Here is a 19,228-nt window from a genome sequence, read left to right on the forward strand (position 1 = left end):
GAAGCTTCTGCGTTACCTACCTACTATGAGCTACCAATCCTACTATGAGCTACCAATCAAAAGAACTACCAACTTTTATTTAAACCTTACATTTGTTTACTGCCTATAAACTTCCATTCTTAGTAAATATGGAATCAAACTATCTAAGTTAGCAAATGTCTAATATACACACGAAAAATATAACGTTTAGCAAATGTCTAATATACACACAAAAACATAACGTTTAGCAAATGTCTAATATACACACGAAAAACATAACGTTTAGCAAATGTCTAATATACACACAAAAGACATAACGTTTAGCAAATGTCTAATAGACACACGAAAAACATAACGTTTAGCAAATGTCTGATATACACACGAAAAACATAACGTTTAGCAAATGTCTAATATACACACGAAAAACATAACGTTTAGCAAATGTCTAATATACACACGAAAAACATAACGTGCACAACTTCAGGCGAATACAATCAACTTTGAGATGAGGCTGACAATGGCAGTTGCACAGGAGAAACAAGCAGTTGTTGCCGTTAGCGCCCCCTGTCATTAGCGTCAGCTCAGTGGAGGAATCAGGTTAGCCAACCGAAGCGTTAGGGTTAGGCTATTTGAGAAAGCGTTTTTGATGCGTTAACGCCTGTAGCGAACGCGGCCAATGTGGCTATTCAGTAATTTTACTTTCACCAGAGTTGTTGTGAGCCAGTCAGGGTTTCCGGGTCTTTTTGCCAGGTCCAGGTCTGTAATAGCAGTTCCATTACTCTGCACAAACCATCTTCCAAGCAGCTGTTTCTTGCTACAATCCCCTTGCCTGGCAACACGTCTTTCCTCCCCCCCCCCCTTCCTTTTGAAATCTTTTAAACAGCAGGCGGTCTATTGTTCCGAAACGCACCAAATACACTCGAGCTGACGTTTTCTCCGCGTTTTTATTGCTTTCGCGTTTCTGATTAGCTATATACATTTAAATACACGGTCAGCGTATTCCAAGGGTACGTATGAGCAATAAATACGCTTTGCGATCGCCTCAAATAGCCGGGTACTTAACGTGATCTACCGAAAATATCCCCTAATAGCGAGCCACTAATAGCTCAAGATTGACGGTTTGGCGATCACTGCTCTAGGTATTTCTCTCCTTTTGTCATTCTCTCCATAGCTAATAGAGTGATTCCTCCGTATCTGAATGTGTCATATCATTCTGTCTCTTTTTTTCGAATCTTCGGTATACACTTCTTTTTCTCTTAACTTTTCTAACACTGTTATCCATATATCTACAACTTTCAATCTTCTTCTATAGCACCACATTCCTAAGGTTTCCGTTCTTCGTTTTTCCTCTTCTGATAAAGTCCATGACTCACACCCATAGAACGTCACACTTCATACTGTACATACAAAATGCTTTCATCAACCTTATTTCGATTTTCACGATCAGAAGCGTTTCATTTCCTCGGATGTGTTCTTCGCGTGAGCTACGTATTCTGAAATTATAGTGGTTTTCAAAGCTAAACCAAGTTTCCTTATCAGCAGTAAAACTGTCATATGGTTGTTAGCGGCCACGTGCGGTTTGTCAACCAGTTGGATGTTGCCGGTATTACAAAAGCTTAGCCGCTCTCCCTGTCGCCAGGGTAAACAATTAAGTCTCGAACTATTATTTGAGCTCCTTCGTGGCTAAGCGGTTAGCGTACGCGCCTTTGGCGTGGGAGGTCCGGGTTCGACTCCCGGCGGGAGCTCATGTGGTTCGGATTCCACGTTAATCAGTAGGTCCACGTCTCATATAGCCTCGCTGCTGAACGGGACGTTAAACTCAAAATCAACTCAACTCGAACTATTATTTATGAGTGTTGCAAACCAATAAGCAAATACATAAAACCAGAATAACCATTTAAAATAGGGATAAAATACGTACAGGCCATTCAACAAGTAATTTTCTCTCCTATTAATATAGCTAATAATAATAATAATAATAATAATAATAATAATAATAATAATAATAATAATAATAATAATAATAATAATAATAATAATAATAATAATAATATGCTAGTTTTTATGTCCGAGCCGTTTCGGGCTACTGTGCATTTTCGGTAATGCTCAGAAAATAGAATAGATCCTGGACCGCACGTTGGATTGATATTGTATTTTTACCCGTATGAATCGGGTTTGCCCGATTGAACCGTATGAATAGGGATGACCTGATAATCCCGTTTTTATGAAAACAAGCTTAGTCTGTCATTATTGTAAATGACGTATTGTTTCACTTTATTATCATAACACAAATTGTTCTAATTATCATGTACGAACTCATAACGAGTCTATCGGGTTAAACGGCCCAAACAGGCTAAACACGGGTCAAACGGGTTTATCAGGTCTAAGGATCGAGTAAACCAAACGCGATGGGTATCGGGCGGGTACAGTTTACCCGAAAAGTTCAAGCACTAATTATAGGTTAAAGTCAATACTTAAGAGCTCTAATTGTTTGCATTCACTTTTTTCTTTTTTTTTTTTTTCCTTTTTTTAGTTAGTCGAGCAACGAACTTGCGGATACATAAATATAAATGCTCAAATCTAAATTATTGCATTATATTATTGCAATGAGCATCAACGTGATTTACTATTAGGAGTTAGCGTGATGCACTAATGTTAGTCTTTTATAAATGTTATTATTAATATTATTATTATTATTATTATTATTATTATTATTATTATTATTATTATTTGTTTATGCCCTTCATGCAACTTAGAATCAATCTCACATAAAGGACTATATCAGACCTGATTGAACATTATTTTGAAAATTCTCACATAAATAGATAAAATAAACAATTGGAACTTAACACTTCAAGAGTTCAAAACATGTCCTCGTTTTCGTTTTCCTTAGTTTCTGAGGACGATTGATCTATCTCGATGACAACATGATCTTTGTCTCCATCAAAAATATTTTGTAAGACACGATAACTTTGTTCAATGTCATGGAAAACATTATTATTATTATTATTATTATTATTATTATTATTATTATTATTATTATTATTTGACAGGTCATCTGTCTATAATGACAATTTATTTATTTTTTTTTTTAAAGAAATGATTTAAAAGCATTCTATTAAGTACCTAAATCCTCATGTATTAATATCTGAGTAATAAAGCTATCATTATTAATTTCCTGTGTATAGTATCCTAATTTGTAGTTTGTCCAGTTTTTATACACGTGAAGAATCAGATTAGAAAGAAACTGATCAATTATATATTGACCTGTATAACTATATCTTAAAGTTAGAAATAATATACTTACAAGCAGAGCAGATAAACAGGCAGAATCTTTATTAAGGCCTATTACTACATATTATTACAGGCCTATTACTAATATTACATATTATTATTAGCAATAATAATAATAATGATAACTAAATTGCTGGCGCAACAGCCTTTAGAAGGCCTAGACTTATGGAACTCATTTCTGTGGGGTAATGTGTTTAGAGGTATGCACGGGCTCGGGCTACTATGATGACCGTAATGGGGTTAGCCATACTGAAAGCTTTATACAGTTCTACCTGAGTTGGAGTAGAATCTAGTTACGCCGGAATCTAGTTACGAAGGATTTATGGTAGGGACAAGTAAACCCTTAGATCTTGACCTTCGAGGGAAAAAACGGTTATGTTTTGTCGCGTACTATACATGTTGTTTTCACCTATTTTATGAATTAGTCCCAGAAGCGACAGTCCTATTAGCGACAGGAACTGTTATTTGTCCTATGTGCGACCGATTCATTTACATTGACATGATGGAAGATGATATGATTCCTTCTCCTAAAATATGTTTGCCTCTGGCGTTATTAGCGCGGAACAACCTTGGTATGAAATATGTACGTGCCAGTGATACTGTTCGTCAAATATATTTTTCCTCTACTGTGAGTGCAAATAAAACTTATTTTAATTTTGAGTTAGATTTGACATAAAACATATCAAATAACTTAACGAGACACCACGGATTTTCCATGAAAAGCATATTCCTGTGTAATTATTGAAAATCCAGTTGTAATGTCCCCTTTCTTCAAAACCTCTGTTTTCTGTACTTAATTTGATTCAAATCTAATTACTCACTAAGCACAGTAATATATTTTATTTCGAAAAACTTAAACGTGTAACAGTTTCTCCAACTATCTACTTTTTAGACTTCCTAAGACTCTATGAATAAAATAAAATAAAAATGTCAATGATAGAAGACAGCTTTTGAGATCCCTTACATCTAATTGGCTATTCTCAACCAATCCCACCAATTACAATGCAGTTCACTCTAAACAATCCAAAAGGTAAACAAACTCTTTAAACTACCTTCCCCCCCTATTGTAAGCTACTGAAACGTACACTAATTGTTTAATTTGCCTTCCTCCCTTGTTTTGATTTATACATAAAAGCTTGTCGTGTAGCAATCTGAAATATTCCCTTATAACCAGACGAACTGTTAAGTCCTGCGAGAGATTTGCAACTTGTGTAATAATTTCTTCGAATACACCGTGTTTTTAGATTTCTTTGATATAATCAAATGGTGAACACCTTTTTTCCATGGGCGCCCGATGGGAAGGCAGGGATCGCTCTCCTGGTTCACAAAAATGTATACGTAATATAGCAAACCACGTATATTAAATACCAGACATACCACACGTGATACAGCAACCATGGAGATGCACCTCCCTAGAAAATTTTCTTGGGGCGCCCCTACCTCTTTCTGATTTCTTTTTTATGCCATAAACATATTCAATCTAAACTTATGCTCCGTATCATTTTAACATGAAAATTTTAATTACGTATATTAGAATCATAGAGATTACTCTAAATATTTAGTTAGTTTTCCTCTTGATAGTCAATGTATTCATAGAGCACCCTCGTGGCTAAGCGGTTAGCGTACGCGCCTTTGGCGTGGGAAACCCGGGTTCGATTCCCGGCGGGAGCTCATGTGGTTCGGATTCCACGTAAATCAGTAGGTCCACGTCTCATATAGCCTCGCTGCTGAAAGGGACGCTAAACTAAAATCAAGTCAAGTCACGTCAATGTATTCATAGAAATTAATTCAAAAATAGAATATTAGGAAAAACGTATAAAAGATTTTTTATGTAATGAGAGCATTCTCATGTAGTAAATTCAGGTAAAGCGAAATTTTTCATAGTGCATTTTGTTAGGTTCTAAATCACATTAGCACAAAACAAGTTAAAGAAGAGAGGACCTTATCTTCTTCCATTATCTTAGTATGAACGAATCGGTGACTCATAGGGCAGTTAACATCGAATCGGTCGCTCATAGGACAGTTAACAGTTCCTGTCGCTAATAGGAGTGTCGCAAGTGGGAAGACACCTATTTTATTTCCTAAATAAGAGGATTCCTTCCTGTCTCTATTTTCTTTCTCACTGCCATCGCGTTGTTGCTAGACATATGCCTCTCAAGTTCTCACACGACAAATTAATCCACTACGGACTGGATATCCCATTACTGGAAATTGGTCGTAGAATCGAAATGTACACTTCCATACTTTAAAGCATTCGGAAAGAAAACTGTTCAATGAGTTTTCGAAATGCAATTCTAAAACTTAGTTTTCAGAAACTAGGTCAATAGTAACAAACCAGAAGTTGGGCATCGTCTAGAGCTACATCGTGGCTAAGTGGTTAGCGTACGCGCCCTTGTCGAGAGAGATCCGGTTTCAATTCCCGGTGGGAACTCATGTGGTTCGAATCTCAAGTTAGGTTGTAGACCCACGTCACATATGACCTCGCTGCTGAAAAGAACGGTAAACTAAAACCAGATCTTTCCTCGTCTATCTATTCATAGTTATTTTCAAACCATGGACATTATGAAAGAGTTTCGTTAATCCATGTACTCAGTGAATCTCATGCTTGATGAATGGGACACATCATATATTCGCAATTAGAAGCCCACGATCGTCAGTAATAGAAACGTCGTACAGAGCCCTCCTTCGGGGCTTATAGAGTATGTATAAACTAGGGATGGACAAAACCGGTTCTAGAAAAACAGAAATCCGAAAAACCGACATTTCGGTTTCTCCAAAACCGGTTCGGTTTTTCACCGAAACCGGTTTCGGTTTTCTCCAAAAACCGGTTCGTTTTTCACCGAAACTGGTTTCGGTGAAAACTTTTGGAAAAACACATGAAACTATTTCTGTGGAAACAGAATCGGTTTCCAGAGAGCAACGAAATACTATTCCGTCAGAAATAGAACAAATTTTGAAAAAAACGGAACCGGTTTTGAAGAAAACCGAAACCGGATCCGGTGAAAAACCGAACTGGTTTTGGAGAAAACCGATAACCGGTTTCGGTGAAAACTGAAACCGGTTTCGGTGAAAAACTGAAATGGTTTTTGTGCCCACCACTCGTATAAACCCACCAGTTATTCTCTCATTTACTCTTGGCAACCACACAATTGACACTGACGAGGTTTAGTAATTAACTAAAATAATCTAAATCAATCTATCATGAGTGATATACAGTTTATCGGAACATTAAATCGCGCTTTACGAAGACACTTATGTGTTGAGTGGAAAGGGTTGTATGCTACAGTGAAATTCAGAGCTTTGTCGGTGGTAGTTCACTACCAGAAGGGCCACTCCTACCGAATTGGTCTAAATGGAGTAGCCAGACGAAGAGTGTTCTGGGAGAAGGCAGCAGTTCTCCAGTAGCCAAGTCGGTGGAAATCATAGTGATTGGTACGGCAACTTGGACATTAGTCCCAGGCGTGGTCAGAGTGACTTTAACGGCTGGGATACTGTGGGGTGGAAGGCAACGGGAAACCACCATTCTATTTTCCCTAGTTTGCTGGCAGCAAAAAGAGAACATGTGTACAATGGTCTTTCGCAAGTCAAAATATAGTTCCGGAGGTAAAATATCCCCCCATTCAAACCTCCGGGAGGGGGATGGCTTGGGAAGGATTCTTGGACGAGAAAGTAATAATGGGGGAAGACAAAGAAAGACAGGAAAAAGTCTCAAAAATACATGTAAGTTAACTCGAAAATGTAATTTCGTCCATAATTCATGTATTAAGAATGTGATGTGCAATCGATAGCATAAAAAGAGCATGGAACTGATTCTTCTATGGTAAGGGAACCATGTTAGACATGGAGTTGTTGGATGCTAGTGGTGGCGACAAATAATGATCCTCTGAGCACAGCGGTGATGCCAGAAAACGGGCCCCGAAGTTTCGAGATGGGATCCTTCCTATCTACCAATGAAATGTGTGGTTCTTGGACGTAAGAGATGGGAATGGAAAGTCGTGGTCCCCTGAGCAAAGCAGTGATGTCACAAATCGAGCTCGGGGCCTGCTGCAGGCCCGTATCCAGGGGATCTAGGGGGCGAGCACTCCTCTAATTTTTTTCTGACCCCCTTAAAATTTTCATGGTAGGCTTGCAAATGAATTATAATATGGTGATGAACTATACTAATGTTGGATCGGCCCCTCTAACTTCAGCCCCCCCCCCTACATTTTTGGGCTAGCTTCCGGCCTGGCCTGATGTCACCAGACATCGGGCCCAGAAAGCATGGGTCGAGTCCCTTCTATTCACCAATGAAGCATAGAGTTTTTGGACGTGGGTTGTTGCATTGGAAAGCGTCGGTTTCCCCTTAGCACATCGGTGTCGTAAATCTGGCTTGGGGCCCGAAGTCTAAGAAATCGGGCCCCAAAGGATGTTCATGTCATATTCTCCATGCTTTTGTTCACAAAAGTAAGTTTCCTTATTGTCCTACCTGAATGTTATTCAACCGAACATTACAAGACAATACTGTGATGCTGCATGTCAGTAAGGAACTGCGCAATATATCTTATATCGAATAGAAGGGATCTGAGCCCAAACATGTGGGGCCCTGTTCTTTCCAACGCCACAACTCACGTTTCCAACTTTATGTCTAACACGGTTTCCTTACGGTAGGAGGATTTTCATGGAATATTCTCCATGTTTTTATCCAAGAGTAACAGAGACATTACGAAGCTGTGGGAATTAACAAGGCATTAGATTGGGACATTTTTTAATCGTATATATAAAATACATGGGAAATACTGAACCCCAATGGAAACGCATCACTACTTTCTTACAAATCTTTTAAATTAAAATATGATTTTTATTTATTTATTTATTTTTACTTGTTTTCAAAACTCGGATAGGTCTCCATTCCTGATGCAATCATATATATATATATATATATATATATATATATATATATATATATATATATATATATATATATATATATATATATATATTAAATCGAGTCGACAAAAAAGGAAGGAAAAGGAAGGGGGATGGCAAGATGGGGTTTCTAATTCAGTATACCTAACAATAGTGTACTGATGGGGGCTCATTTGCGAATATAGGGGAAAAGGAAACTTTATAGGCATTTATGACCCAAACCCGTTTCAAGACCCGAGGGTGACGTCCCCGACGCAAGCCTCCAAAACGAAGAAATAAGAAATCTTTTCGTTGAAAAATTCGAAGAAAAATATTCCAACGAGGAAAGAATAGGCGCAGATAGTAACGCACGGTGGGAACACATTAAACTTTGCTTACAACAGGCTGCAGAAGAAGCAGTAGGTTACCGCGAACACAAAACAACTAAGAAACCATAGGTTACAGTGCAGATGTTGCAGAAAATGAGGGAAAGGAAAACGTGGAAACAGGTTGATACAGAAGAGGTCAGAAAGATGTACAGCAAGTTAAATAATGAATTACGGAGAGAAACAGACAGAGCGAGGAAAGAGTTTTAGTAAAGAAAATGCGAGAACATTGAAGTATCAGAAAGAGTTGTGAAATATGAGGAAATGTATAAGGAGGTAAAATCTATGGAATTTCGGAGGAAACAAGGAGGTATTATGATGGCAGTAGAAAATAAGAATGGGAAGATGGTCAGCGAGAGAAATGAGGTCAGATAGACCGTGTAGCCTAAATGTTGAAGTAGAAAATGAAGTAGGCAAGAATGATAAAGGATGAATTTGAAAAGGCTATATCCGAGATTAGGAACGGAAAGGCAACCGGGATAGATAATATACCAATTGAATTCATTAAAAATATAGGAGACAAGGGAAAGAAAGAATTGTTCTGACTATGCAATGAAATACATGAAACAGGGGAGTGGCCAAAAGACTTCCTGAAGACTATCATGATTCCGATAGCCAAGAAATCGAACCCAAAGAGATGTGGGGATTATAGAACTATTAGTCTCATATCTCATGCAGCTAAAATTCAGCTCCGAATACTGAACAGAAGGTTATATGGAAGAACAAATGAAGAAGTTGAGGAGAAGCAGTTCGGGTTCAGAAGAGGTAATGGCACAGGAGATGCAATTGGATTATTAAGGGCGATCGTTGAAAGATTTATAGAAAAGGGGAAAGAGGTATATGTTGTATTTATTGATCTAGAAAAGGCTTTTAACCGCTTGAATTGGGAATTGTTGTTGGGAGTCCTGAAGAAGATAGGGTTGGAATGGAAAGATCGAAGACTCATAAGAAACTTATACATGACCAACAAGTAAGTGCTAGGGTAGGGGAAGAACTGACGGAAGAGAGTGCAATTGGAAGGGGAGTTCGACAAGGATGCTGCCTCTCGCCAACACTATTTAATGTCTATCTAGAAGAGATAGTGAAAAAGAGCCTACATGATGATGATGGCATTTCGGTAGGAGGTAGAATGGTTAGATGCATAAGATTTGCAGACGATATGGCGCTTGTTGCAGAATCTGAAAAGGAAATCAATAAAATGTTAGAAAAAATGAGAAAGGGCTTTGAAGAATATGGGATGAAAATAAATGTTAGAAAGACAAAAGCCATGGTGATTAGAACGAAGGGGTCTGTGTCAAATATAAAAGTAAGAGGGGAGAAAATAGAACAAGTGAATAGTTTTCGATATCTGGATAGTATTCTTAGTAATGACATGAAATGCGAACGTGAAACAAAAGCAAGGATAGGAATGGCGAAAGAAGCCTTTAAAAAAAAAGAAAAGTCGGTTTTGTGGGACCTTGAATTGAGAGTCGAGAAAAAGACTCATAAAATGCTTCGTGTGGAGTGTTGTACTGTATGGGGCAGAAACGTGGACATTACGTAAAAGTGATGAAAAACTACTGGAATCATTCGAAATATGGGTGTGGCGAAGGCTGGAAAGAATTAGTTGGGTCAAGCGGAAAACGAATGAATGGGGGTTAGAAATGGTGGGGGAGAAAAGAACACTTTTAGATATTGTTAGGAAGAGAAACTGGTTGGAACATTGTCTAAGAAGAAATTGTAACATGAGCGAGGGTATGTTGGCGGGAAAAAGAGGGAGGGGGCGAAGGAGACTACAATTAATGGATGATTTAAAAACAGAAAGATCATACGTGAAGACGAAGAGGTTAGCGGAGGACCATATAGCATGGAAGCTTCTCAGCTGCTGCAAGTGACCTGCCAGTAAGGGCAGAATACCTATGATAAAAAGTTGTGCTAAATGCTTTTGGTCTTAGTCCCATGTTCTATTAATCACGCTAAATGATTTTGGTCTTAGAACCATGTTCTATTAAATCGCGCTCAATGCTTTGGTACTAATCTCATGTTCTATTAAATCGCGCTAAACGCTTTTGGTCTTAGTCCCATGTTCTATTAAATCGCACGAAATGCTTTTGGTCTTACACGCGTAAGTGTGAAGTATTTCTGTTTGGACCCATCCATGGGAGGGAAATGTACTATCATGAACAAAAGTGCATTAGCATCTATATTCTGCATATCCATATCCTAGTACATTCACTAATAAGCTTAATAGGTACACTGTGCTATAAATGAGACACTGAAATCAGCATTGTTCATTTTATTGTCTTTACCAGTATCTGCCACTTCTTTAAAATTATCGAAACGGATGAACAAAAGTATATTAATCTTCACGTGACAATTTTGGATTTGGAAAACTAAATTTATTCTTTTTAAACTTATTCTTCAACTACGGGAAATTGCTTTAAGAAGTCTTCTTTTACTGTCAAAAAATGTATAAAATTACTTACAAGTAAAATTTAAATTCTCCCTGACACAGTCCCTGTCACCTTTATAAAATTATCTAACCTGATGAAAAAGTATATTAACCGTTAATAGATGGTGAAAGGTGACAGTTTTGGATTTACAGAATGAAAGTTAGTTTTTTTAAATCTATAATTTGAACTAGAGGAAATGGCTTAGAACTAGATACGAATTAAAAAAAAAACGGCCATAAAGGGGCTGGTAAGAAGTTTGTACCGGTCATCGGCTTTAATCAAAATAACAGCAATATTTCCGGCCAGGTCGGTGAAAAATGGCCAGTCAGCAACCCTACCATCTGTTGCCATATATCAGACGTCTCTATTGTACATTTTCAGCACACGTAGCAACAACAGTGTGCAACACTGTACCACTACACTTCACTGTTATGTTTAGTGATAATAGTACACTTGTATATGGTACTATTTCAAACAAAATATTTTTATGCTGAGTTGACAACATTGCTTCACCTATGGCAACCCTGTTTATAGTTTTCGATAGGCATTTTGTTCTCATTATATTGTGCAACTTTTATTTGGTTGCTTTAACGGTTTTCAAGATATTTACTTTAAACGTACATAATTCTGTGATTATAAGTTTTTAGATATTCAAATGTTGAAGCCCGGTAGCTCCTACCCTTCTGGTCGATAGCATCTTAAATTTTGCTAATTTTCATTTCTCATGATGCTCTACCAGATGTGCTATGTGACAATCAGATTTGAACCAATGTTGTGAGATTAAGAATAACAGACTTCCCGCCCAAAACCCTGAAACTTCCCGATCGCTTGCAAAATTTCCCGCCAAGAAAGAATATTAATAATAAATTATTTATCATTAATGATTAATTAATTAATCATTTTATTAATGATTTCAAATTAAAGTCAAATAATTATGATCAATCAATCAGAAGTGCTTCTTTTCCTGCAGGAAGATAAATCTATTATAGGTCAATCCTTCTATTTTCCATCTGTGGTTTATTTGGTATAAAGAGAAATATACATTTTGTGTGTGTGTGCTATTTCCAATTATTATATTCTTCCCTACTTCCCTAGTTCCCTACTTCACCCTAACATTCCGTGAATGCCTGCCTATAACAAATATAGTAAGCAAAGGACCATACACCTCCTTCCATTCTTCTTGCAGAAAATAGATATTGGCGCGATTAACAATCAGTTCCATTTGGCGCTGTTTATAAACCTCTCTTACTGTTCTGGTTCTTTTGACCTTTAAAGACGCTTCCAATCCATGTACAAAGAGATGAAGACATGGGCGGAATCAGGACGGACTTCTGAGGGGGGCACGGTTTACTGCTACTTAGAGGTACTTTTAAGAGCTCCAAACTCTGGGATGGGTTATATATATATACACAGTGTCGTATTTACGATTTTCTGTCGGGGGGGCTTTGCTAACTTTCGGGGAGGGCTTTGCCTGAAAATGTGAAAATTCTGCAAGATATTTCATATACTTTACTATAGTAAGTAAGATTTCGGGGGGCTTAAGCCCGGAAGCCCCCCCTAAATACGCCACTGTATATATATATATATATATATATATATATATATATATATATATATATATATATATAAGAAAGCTTCCTCTTCTGGAAGGGAGGGGCAATCGCCCCGAACGCCCCCTGCATCCGCCACTGGATAAAGACAAGGAGTGAGAATGAGATGACATGAAAAGGAAGAAAAGTTGACAGAATTTCCCATTTTCATCCAGAAATTCACGCATTCCCGCCAATGATGAGAATTTCCCGTTTTGCGGGAAATTTTACGCCGGGACCTTCCCGTGTAAGATTTGGTGAACTAGGGTTGCCCACGATTTTAGAAAACTCTCGTCGCGTCTCGAAAATAAGCCGAGAATTGTTATATTACTTCTCTCGAGTTTGAAAGTGCAGTTCTCGTCTTGAGAGCAACGCTGTTTGAGATGCTCCCTTCAAACGGAGAAGTTAGGAATAATCCCTGCCACAAATAAATAAATAAAATCAAGTAGTATTTTCAGGTTAAAGAAGTTAAAAATAAAGAATTGATCGCAGGGTATTGAATAATGACTCAAATAAATAATTTTAAATAATGACTCAAATAAATAGACAGTTCATAAATAATTTTCAGGGCATTCCAGGGATTTTCACAACTTGTCTACTTTCCATAAGTTTTCCAAAGCGTTTCCACGACACACTTTTATTTCCAGGTTTTTCAGGACGCGTATTATGTACAGCAATATTGGAAGGCGTTGGGATATGTTGGTGAATACCAACATACCTCAATGCCTAGCCAATACTGATGCACACACTGCTGAAAGAAAATGCTAACACAGCTTGCGTTATAAGAAACTGGAGTATGGCAGGTTCCTCAGCTAAGCTTCACTGGAGAAGAATAGGCACATAAGAACCAAAGATGGGGAGGAAAAAATTGACCATGAGGATAGGAAAAAACATTTTTTTTAAAAAAAAAAGTAATAGTGAGGCTTAATGACTGTCCCTCAGAAAAATAATGCTAAGACACATCTAAGCATATTGCTAATATGTAGCAATTTAAATTATCACTAGAACTGCCCTTGGCATGCACTTTTAAAAATTCAATCACTGAAAAATATAGGAAATATAGGACAAGATTAAAATATAAGACAAATAAACACAAATTTCCAAAATATAGGAAAAAAGGACAGCTGGGAGCCTTGCAATTTGTAAAATAGCTTTATTATTATTGAAACTTATGAATACATATATCCAGTGTAGGATCCACGATATGATCAAGGGGGGCTATAGTTCCTATAGACCACCCCTTGGATCCGCGCCTATTAACCCACTCCTGCTTTGTTGAAATTCTTTCACTAAATCGTGTTACTTTCAGTCAGTAGAGGCCAGGCAACATTGATAATACCCGAGCCACCAAATACGTAAATCTGATTCTGTTTCATGATACTAGGCCAAAAGTATTGCCACTATCTATACTATCGATTAAATTGTATCTCGAACTCAGGGGAGCAATTGCTCCCACTCCACTAAATTACACTTGAGCTATACCTGTCTATACTGGAAAGAAATTAAAATGAAATCGGGAGAGAGAACATATTGATGAATATTAAAATCAATGTAAAATTTGCGGCGGTACTTCTGCCTCATATGAAATTCTACCCTAGAGAGAGAAAAAAATAGGATTTCTCTTTTATTTTATTTTAACTGTCGAAGCTCATGATCGAATTATGTTTCACCCCAATATAAATTCAATAAATACCACGCTGGTTTAACTTGTGAATGAAGAAGAAACTAAGACTATTGAATAATACGATACTGTATACGCTAAGATTCTAAGTGTTGGTCAATTGTCTTATGCGAACGTGACTACAGGTAACGCTCGAATGCCGCCTTATTTCCCTCTTGCAAGACACCCTCTTGATTTGCAATTTTGATTTGATCTCCGTACTTTTCACACAGCATCCACTCCACTCCACCGGCACGTAATCTCAGACGAAGAGCCTCACACGCAAAGATATTGCATTAAAAATTTGTTCCTCAACAAATACAAGACAAATATACTTGATAATCAAATACGTAATTCCTTTTTAATTTCTCTATCTTTATTTCAAAGTGTATTAATGGTAATTAATTTCAAATTCAATTAAATAAAAATTATTTAATGTGGAACGCGTTGAGGCTATCTCGATTCGCACACGAGGCGCTGATTTCCCACAAGGCATTGCGATGAAATGTGACAGTGATTCCAGCTCATATACATACCTCTAAAAGTTTAAGCGCCTTTTTATTTGTGAGAGTATAATTTCCATAATTTTACTGATAAACTCGATTCAACTTTGGCACTTTTCGCTTATGTATATAATACCTTAATTTCATATATTCTGTAAGATTATAACTCTTTTAAATATTTCTAAAACAAGTAAAGTATAAAAATCAATTTTTAATTGCTACATGTTTTCACGCTGAAAGTTAATTAATGATAAAATTTAAAATACCGGTAAAATAAAATGCATATTTGACCAGAAATAAGTTATTATGCAGTATGACTGTTGTAGCATGAATAATCGTATAAATTAATAATTACGTGATCAAATCCCGAAACCAATTTTTGTTTTCATATTTTTTTTCGATTTTACCCTATATACTCTCTATCTTTTTTTTAAAAAAAAAGTTTCTCAATAGTATATAGATTTTTTTATTTGTAAAAATGTTAATTAGCCAACTAGTGAAATGTTATTAGCCAATTAGCCAACTAGCACATAGTCTATATTATCAATAAATATGCTAACACTTCTTAACCATCTAAGTTATTTCAAAATAATCTTTATTATTTATCCTTACAATTCAATAATAGTAGAATATAAGCAGTAAAATTAGTTTAAGTTGAAGATGTTACAAAATACACTTAAGATGAATAAACAACCAATCAAATATTTTTCATCATGCCAATTTAAAAGAAACAATCTATCACAATATGTGCGGGAACTTATGTGAAATGCAGTTTGCAAAACTGTCGTAACCGCCAAAATCCAGTTGCAATAAGAAGTGAAGAGTTAGTGGTTCAAGATCGTTGTTCGAAAAATGGCTCCAAGAAAACGTGGTAAGGGCGCAAAAGCAGCAGCAAAAGTAGAAGATACGACAAATGATTCAGAGGAAATTGTGAAGGATACAGAAGAAAATTCTCAAGAAACAGAGAATGCATCAGAAAATAACAAAGATGGCGTAGGCAGTGAAGATGCCGGCTCCGATGTCAACCATGCGGAGGAAAACGCGAAAGAAACTAAGAAAGGTCGTGGACGTGGCGGAAAGAAGAAGGAAACTGCTTCAGCGAAAAATAAGAAGCAAACAAATGAAGAAGAAGACGTAAAGGAATCAGAAGAACCTAAAAGGAAAGGCAGAAAAAGAGCTGCTCAAGCACAAGCCGAAGACAATGACGCTGACGAAGCAGAAGCCGAAAATGACGAGGAATCAGATAAAGAACCAGAGGAAGAAAGTACAAAAGTAGAAACTGGGAAAAAACGGCGAGGGAGACCTGCAAAGGAACCAGCCAAACCCAAAGAAACTAAATCAACCACGAAACGCGGTCGTCCAGCAAAGAATGCATCGAATTCTCAGAACGATGAGGCAGCCAAAACAAAGGCGAAAGAAAATGCTAGGAAGTTGAAAGTTACTGTCGAACATTGGTAAGTAATTTCAAAATAATACTAATTTAAGTTTAATTAGCGTTTTTTATTTTTATTTATTTTTTTGAAATAATAGTTTTCCGGTTTTGCTATTTGCTATGCTGCAAATATGTGAACACATTTAAGTGACATTTTGTATTGTTCAGCATGACGAGACTCATAATTAGAAATAAAATGTAATTTGGTTATGTTGCCTGTTTCATGAGTATTCTAATAATAGCTGTACCATATGTACACGTATGAACCTGTGTAATTGCATAGCCCTACAGAATAACATCACGTACCGGTCGCCAGTAAAACTTAATGTGATAACTGTTGAATTTAATTTGCCTCCCCCGCGCGCCATTAGTGTATGGGGTTCCGCACCGATTGTGGAGGAGTGAACTCATTGCGATTGTTCAGATTTTGCCAGGCTGCGCGTACTATTCTGTTTTGTGGGCGCATAGTGAAATTGATCACTTCTGCACTTCTTTCACCACGAATTGAAAACTTACTACCTTAGTAGTTCTTTCTTAACTCTAGCGGCGGAAAGGTATTTACAGGCATGGATTCCTTCTGGTGGATATAAGGTTTCGAGATATAAACACTTGCCCAACCACTAAAACACGAGGATGCTGAGTTGTGGTAGGAGTGCAACAGGGCGGCACGCGCGAGTCCGTATGTAGCAGGCGGATCAGCGGCGGTGGGTATGCGCTTATTCGTGGACAGTGGAGAAACACTGCATATGAAAGAAAAAGGGAAGGTTCTAGAACACATTTCCCCCTTAATAGGTTACTACCAAGGTTGGTTCTTTTCTGCACCAAAGTTTAATACGGTATTTAATTCACAGTATTGCCGGGCCAGCGTTAGCTAGTGATGGCGGTTTAGAGCCCCGCAGGGCACATTGTATTACAGCTAAATGGAAAGGGGGACCTGTGTTCTAGAACTTTGCCTTTCATCTGTTCAAACGTGAGCGTAGTCATTTTCAGGTGTAACATATCGCTTAGAGAGTGTATGAAACCCATTATGGTATTACAAATTCCCCTCGTAGTCACCAATGCTCGTGAATGATAGTTTACGTACTTGAAGTGTTAACGCTCGGAGACTTCTCAGGGACAAACACAGGCTTATTTTCTTCGTCACAATAAGATACTATTTTTGTATTAACGAAATTTTGTCAGAGGAATAATATGTAAAGATCCAATTGTGAAAAAGGACTTAAACCTGTGTGTGTGTTTCCGAGAAGAGGTGGCCACTGGTTAGCACTCAATAGATTGGAAGGTAGTTATATATATTGTCTGAAGTATTATGAGTGGGTAAGTAATATTTTTTGCAGCGCATCATTAACTGTTAGCAGAAATCTTACTTTTTTTTCTTGAAATTTTAACTCTTCGTGAAGGACGTAGAAAAATCTTAAAATGATTAAATTTCTTGTATAGTAAGTTACTTGTTACTATATTATCTACAATGTGATTTAGGCATGTTTAACCAACGAGCTAAAATCTTAAAGTTGGATGTTTTTTAAGCTGATAACGAGCTCTTTGGGCAATCGTTTCTCTTCCAAATCACTTGGTAGTGATTGCAGTTCGTTATTTGTAACTGTGTAGTCATGAGTATAAATACAGTGTGGACGTATGGCATAAAAACTAGTGTATAAAGACGAATCCACTTCTGTTAGGTGGTCCTTTAATGCACGAATGCTAACAGGCAGGCGCGTCAGCGACGGTGGGTATATACATGAACGAGAGTTGGCATCGGCTCATAAGTCTCAGTGCCGGTTCCGGATCCGTCGATAGATTTGGAGGGAGTTATTTTAAGTGCCATCCATCTACATATGTGCGTAGTGTATGACCCCTAACAAATATGCGATTCGTTTCAACAGTATAGAGCAACGTTAATTTAAACGATATACAGCAATGCGTGCATTTTTTTTTATCCCATTTCATTGTAGTTTCTTGCCATACTGTTGTATGCAATAGGCTTCTGAAAAGGGTTTGCGACAGGGTTTGCCCAAGTGGGCCCAGCCCGAAAAAAAACACCGGGTTTTTTCGGGTTGGACCCACCTGAAAAAAACCATCTTAAAACCCACCTGGGTTTTTGACTTTTTTGTTAGTGTATTATTCGTACAACTAAGGTGATCACATTGAAAGTTATTTTTATCAGATTTTAAACTTTTTTGGGCGAATTATATGCTTTCAGGTTAAGATAGACAACAATATTCAACATAAGACCTTTATAAAGCTCTAAATGCACTGAATAAATGAATAAATAAATAAAACCCTCACCTTAGCTTGAATAATTGTAGAACAAATTAATGTGTGGATTATGCTTATAGCCTATTTGAAGTAAAGTAAGCGATTTTATATTTTAGAAAATACTTTCCGTGAATAGTGTGTTTCCTGACTCGGCACCGCCGAGGGACGTTATCCCTCATACGTTGACGGGTTTAAGGTCATAGGTGCCGGTACTAACAGTAAATATGTAAATACATTAGTAAAACTATTAGTATCATTTCTTACCTTTGATGGTAACAAAAGTATTCAGTAAAATTTGGTTTTCCAACAACAACAGTTAAGTCATTTGTTGCTAGCCTTCAAATAAGCATTCTGTAGAATCAACACTAGCAATAACGTAAAATTTCTTGTCAAAATTAAGAAGCTTAATGCTCGGAGCTCCGAAGACTACGTAACGCTTACTATTTCAAGTGCTGCATTCAAACTTCAGTATTAATGGAAGTTTCAATGTACAGTAAAGCAAGCTGCATTATCAGGGAAAACCCGTCGTGAAAGAAGTGTTCGGGAAATTCCCACAATTGAACCCACAAAGCATCGAAAGTGAATACTTCAACAATAAAACTATTTATTTTATGCTGGAGGATATTTCATTTCATTTTAAACATTTTGAAACATTTACTTTATAAAATATGAATTATAGGCCTATCTTTGTTAATTGTTTTAAATTAATTTTCGGAAAAGAACGGTCTTGCAACAAGTGCTCGGGTAATTCCCGTAATTGAATGCACAAAGCATCGAAAGTGAACTTCAACAATAAGACCATTTATTTTACGT

At 37.1% G+C, this 19,228-nt stretch overlaps 1 protein-coding gene across 4 annotated transcripts in view; it reads left to right on the forward strand.

Annotated features, from left to right (window-relative positions):
• The first annotated feature begins 15,500 nt into the window (after window positions 1-15,500).
• The window catches only part of LOC145692807 (uncharacterized), a 57,235-nt gene continuing 53,507 nt past the window's right edge, over window positions 15,501-19,228 (forward strand). For 2 of the 4 annotated variants that reach the window (XM_081768295.1, XM_081768294.1), the window contains exon 1: window positions 15,501-16,181. In XM_081768295.1, coding sequence (XP_081624421.1) covers window positions 15,580-16,181 — 602 coding nt within the window. In that variant the 5' untranslated portion in view covers window positions 15,501-15,579. The remainder of the gene's footprint in view (window positions 16,182-19,228) is intronic. The other 2 variants (XM_081768293.1, XM_081768292.1) reach the window with 1 other exon arrangement.

This window comes from Thermobia domestica, chromosome 8, assembly GCF_964235325.1.
Source record: "Thermobia domestica chromosome 8, izTheDome1.hap1.1, whole genome shotgun sequence".
NCBI classification, from domain to species: domain Eukaryota; kingdom Metazoa; phylum Arthropoda; class Insecta; order Zygentoma; family Lepismatidae; genus Thermobia; species Thermobia domestica.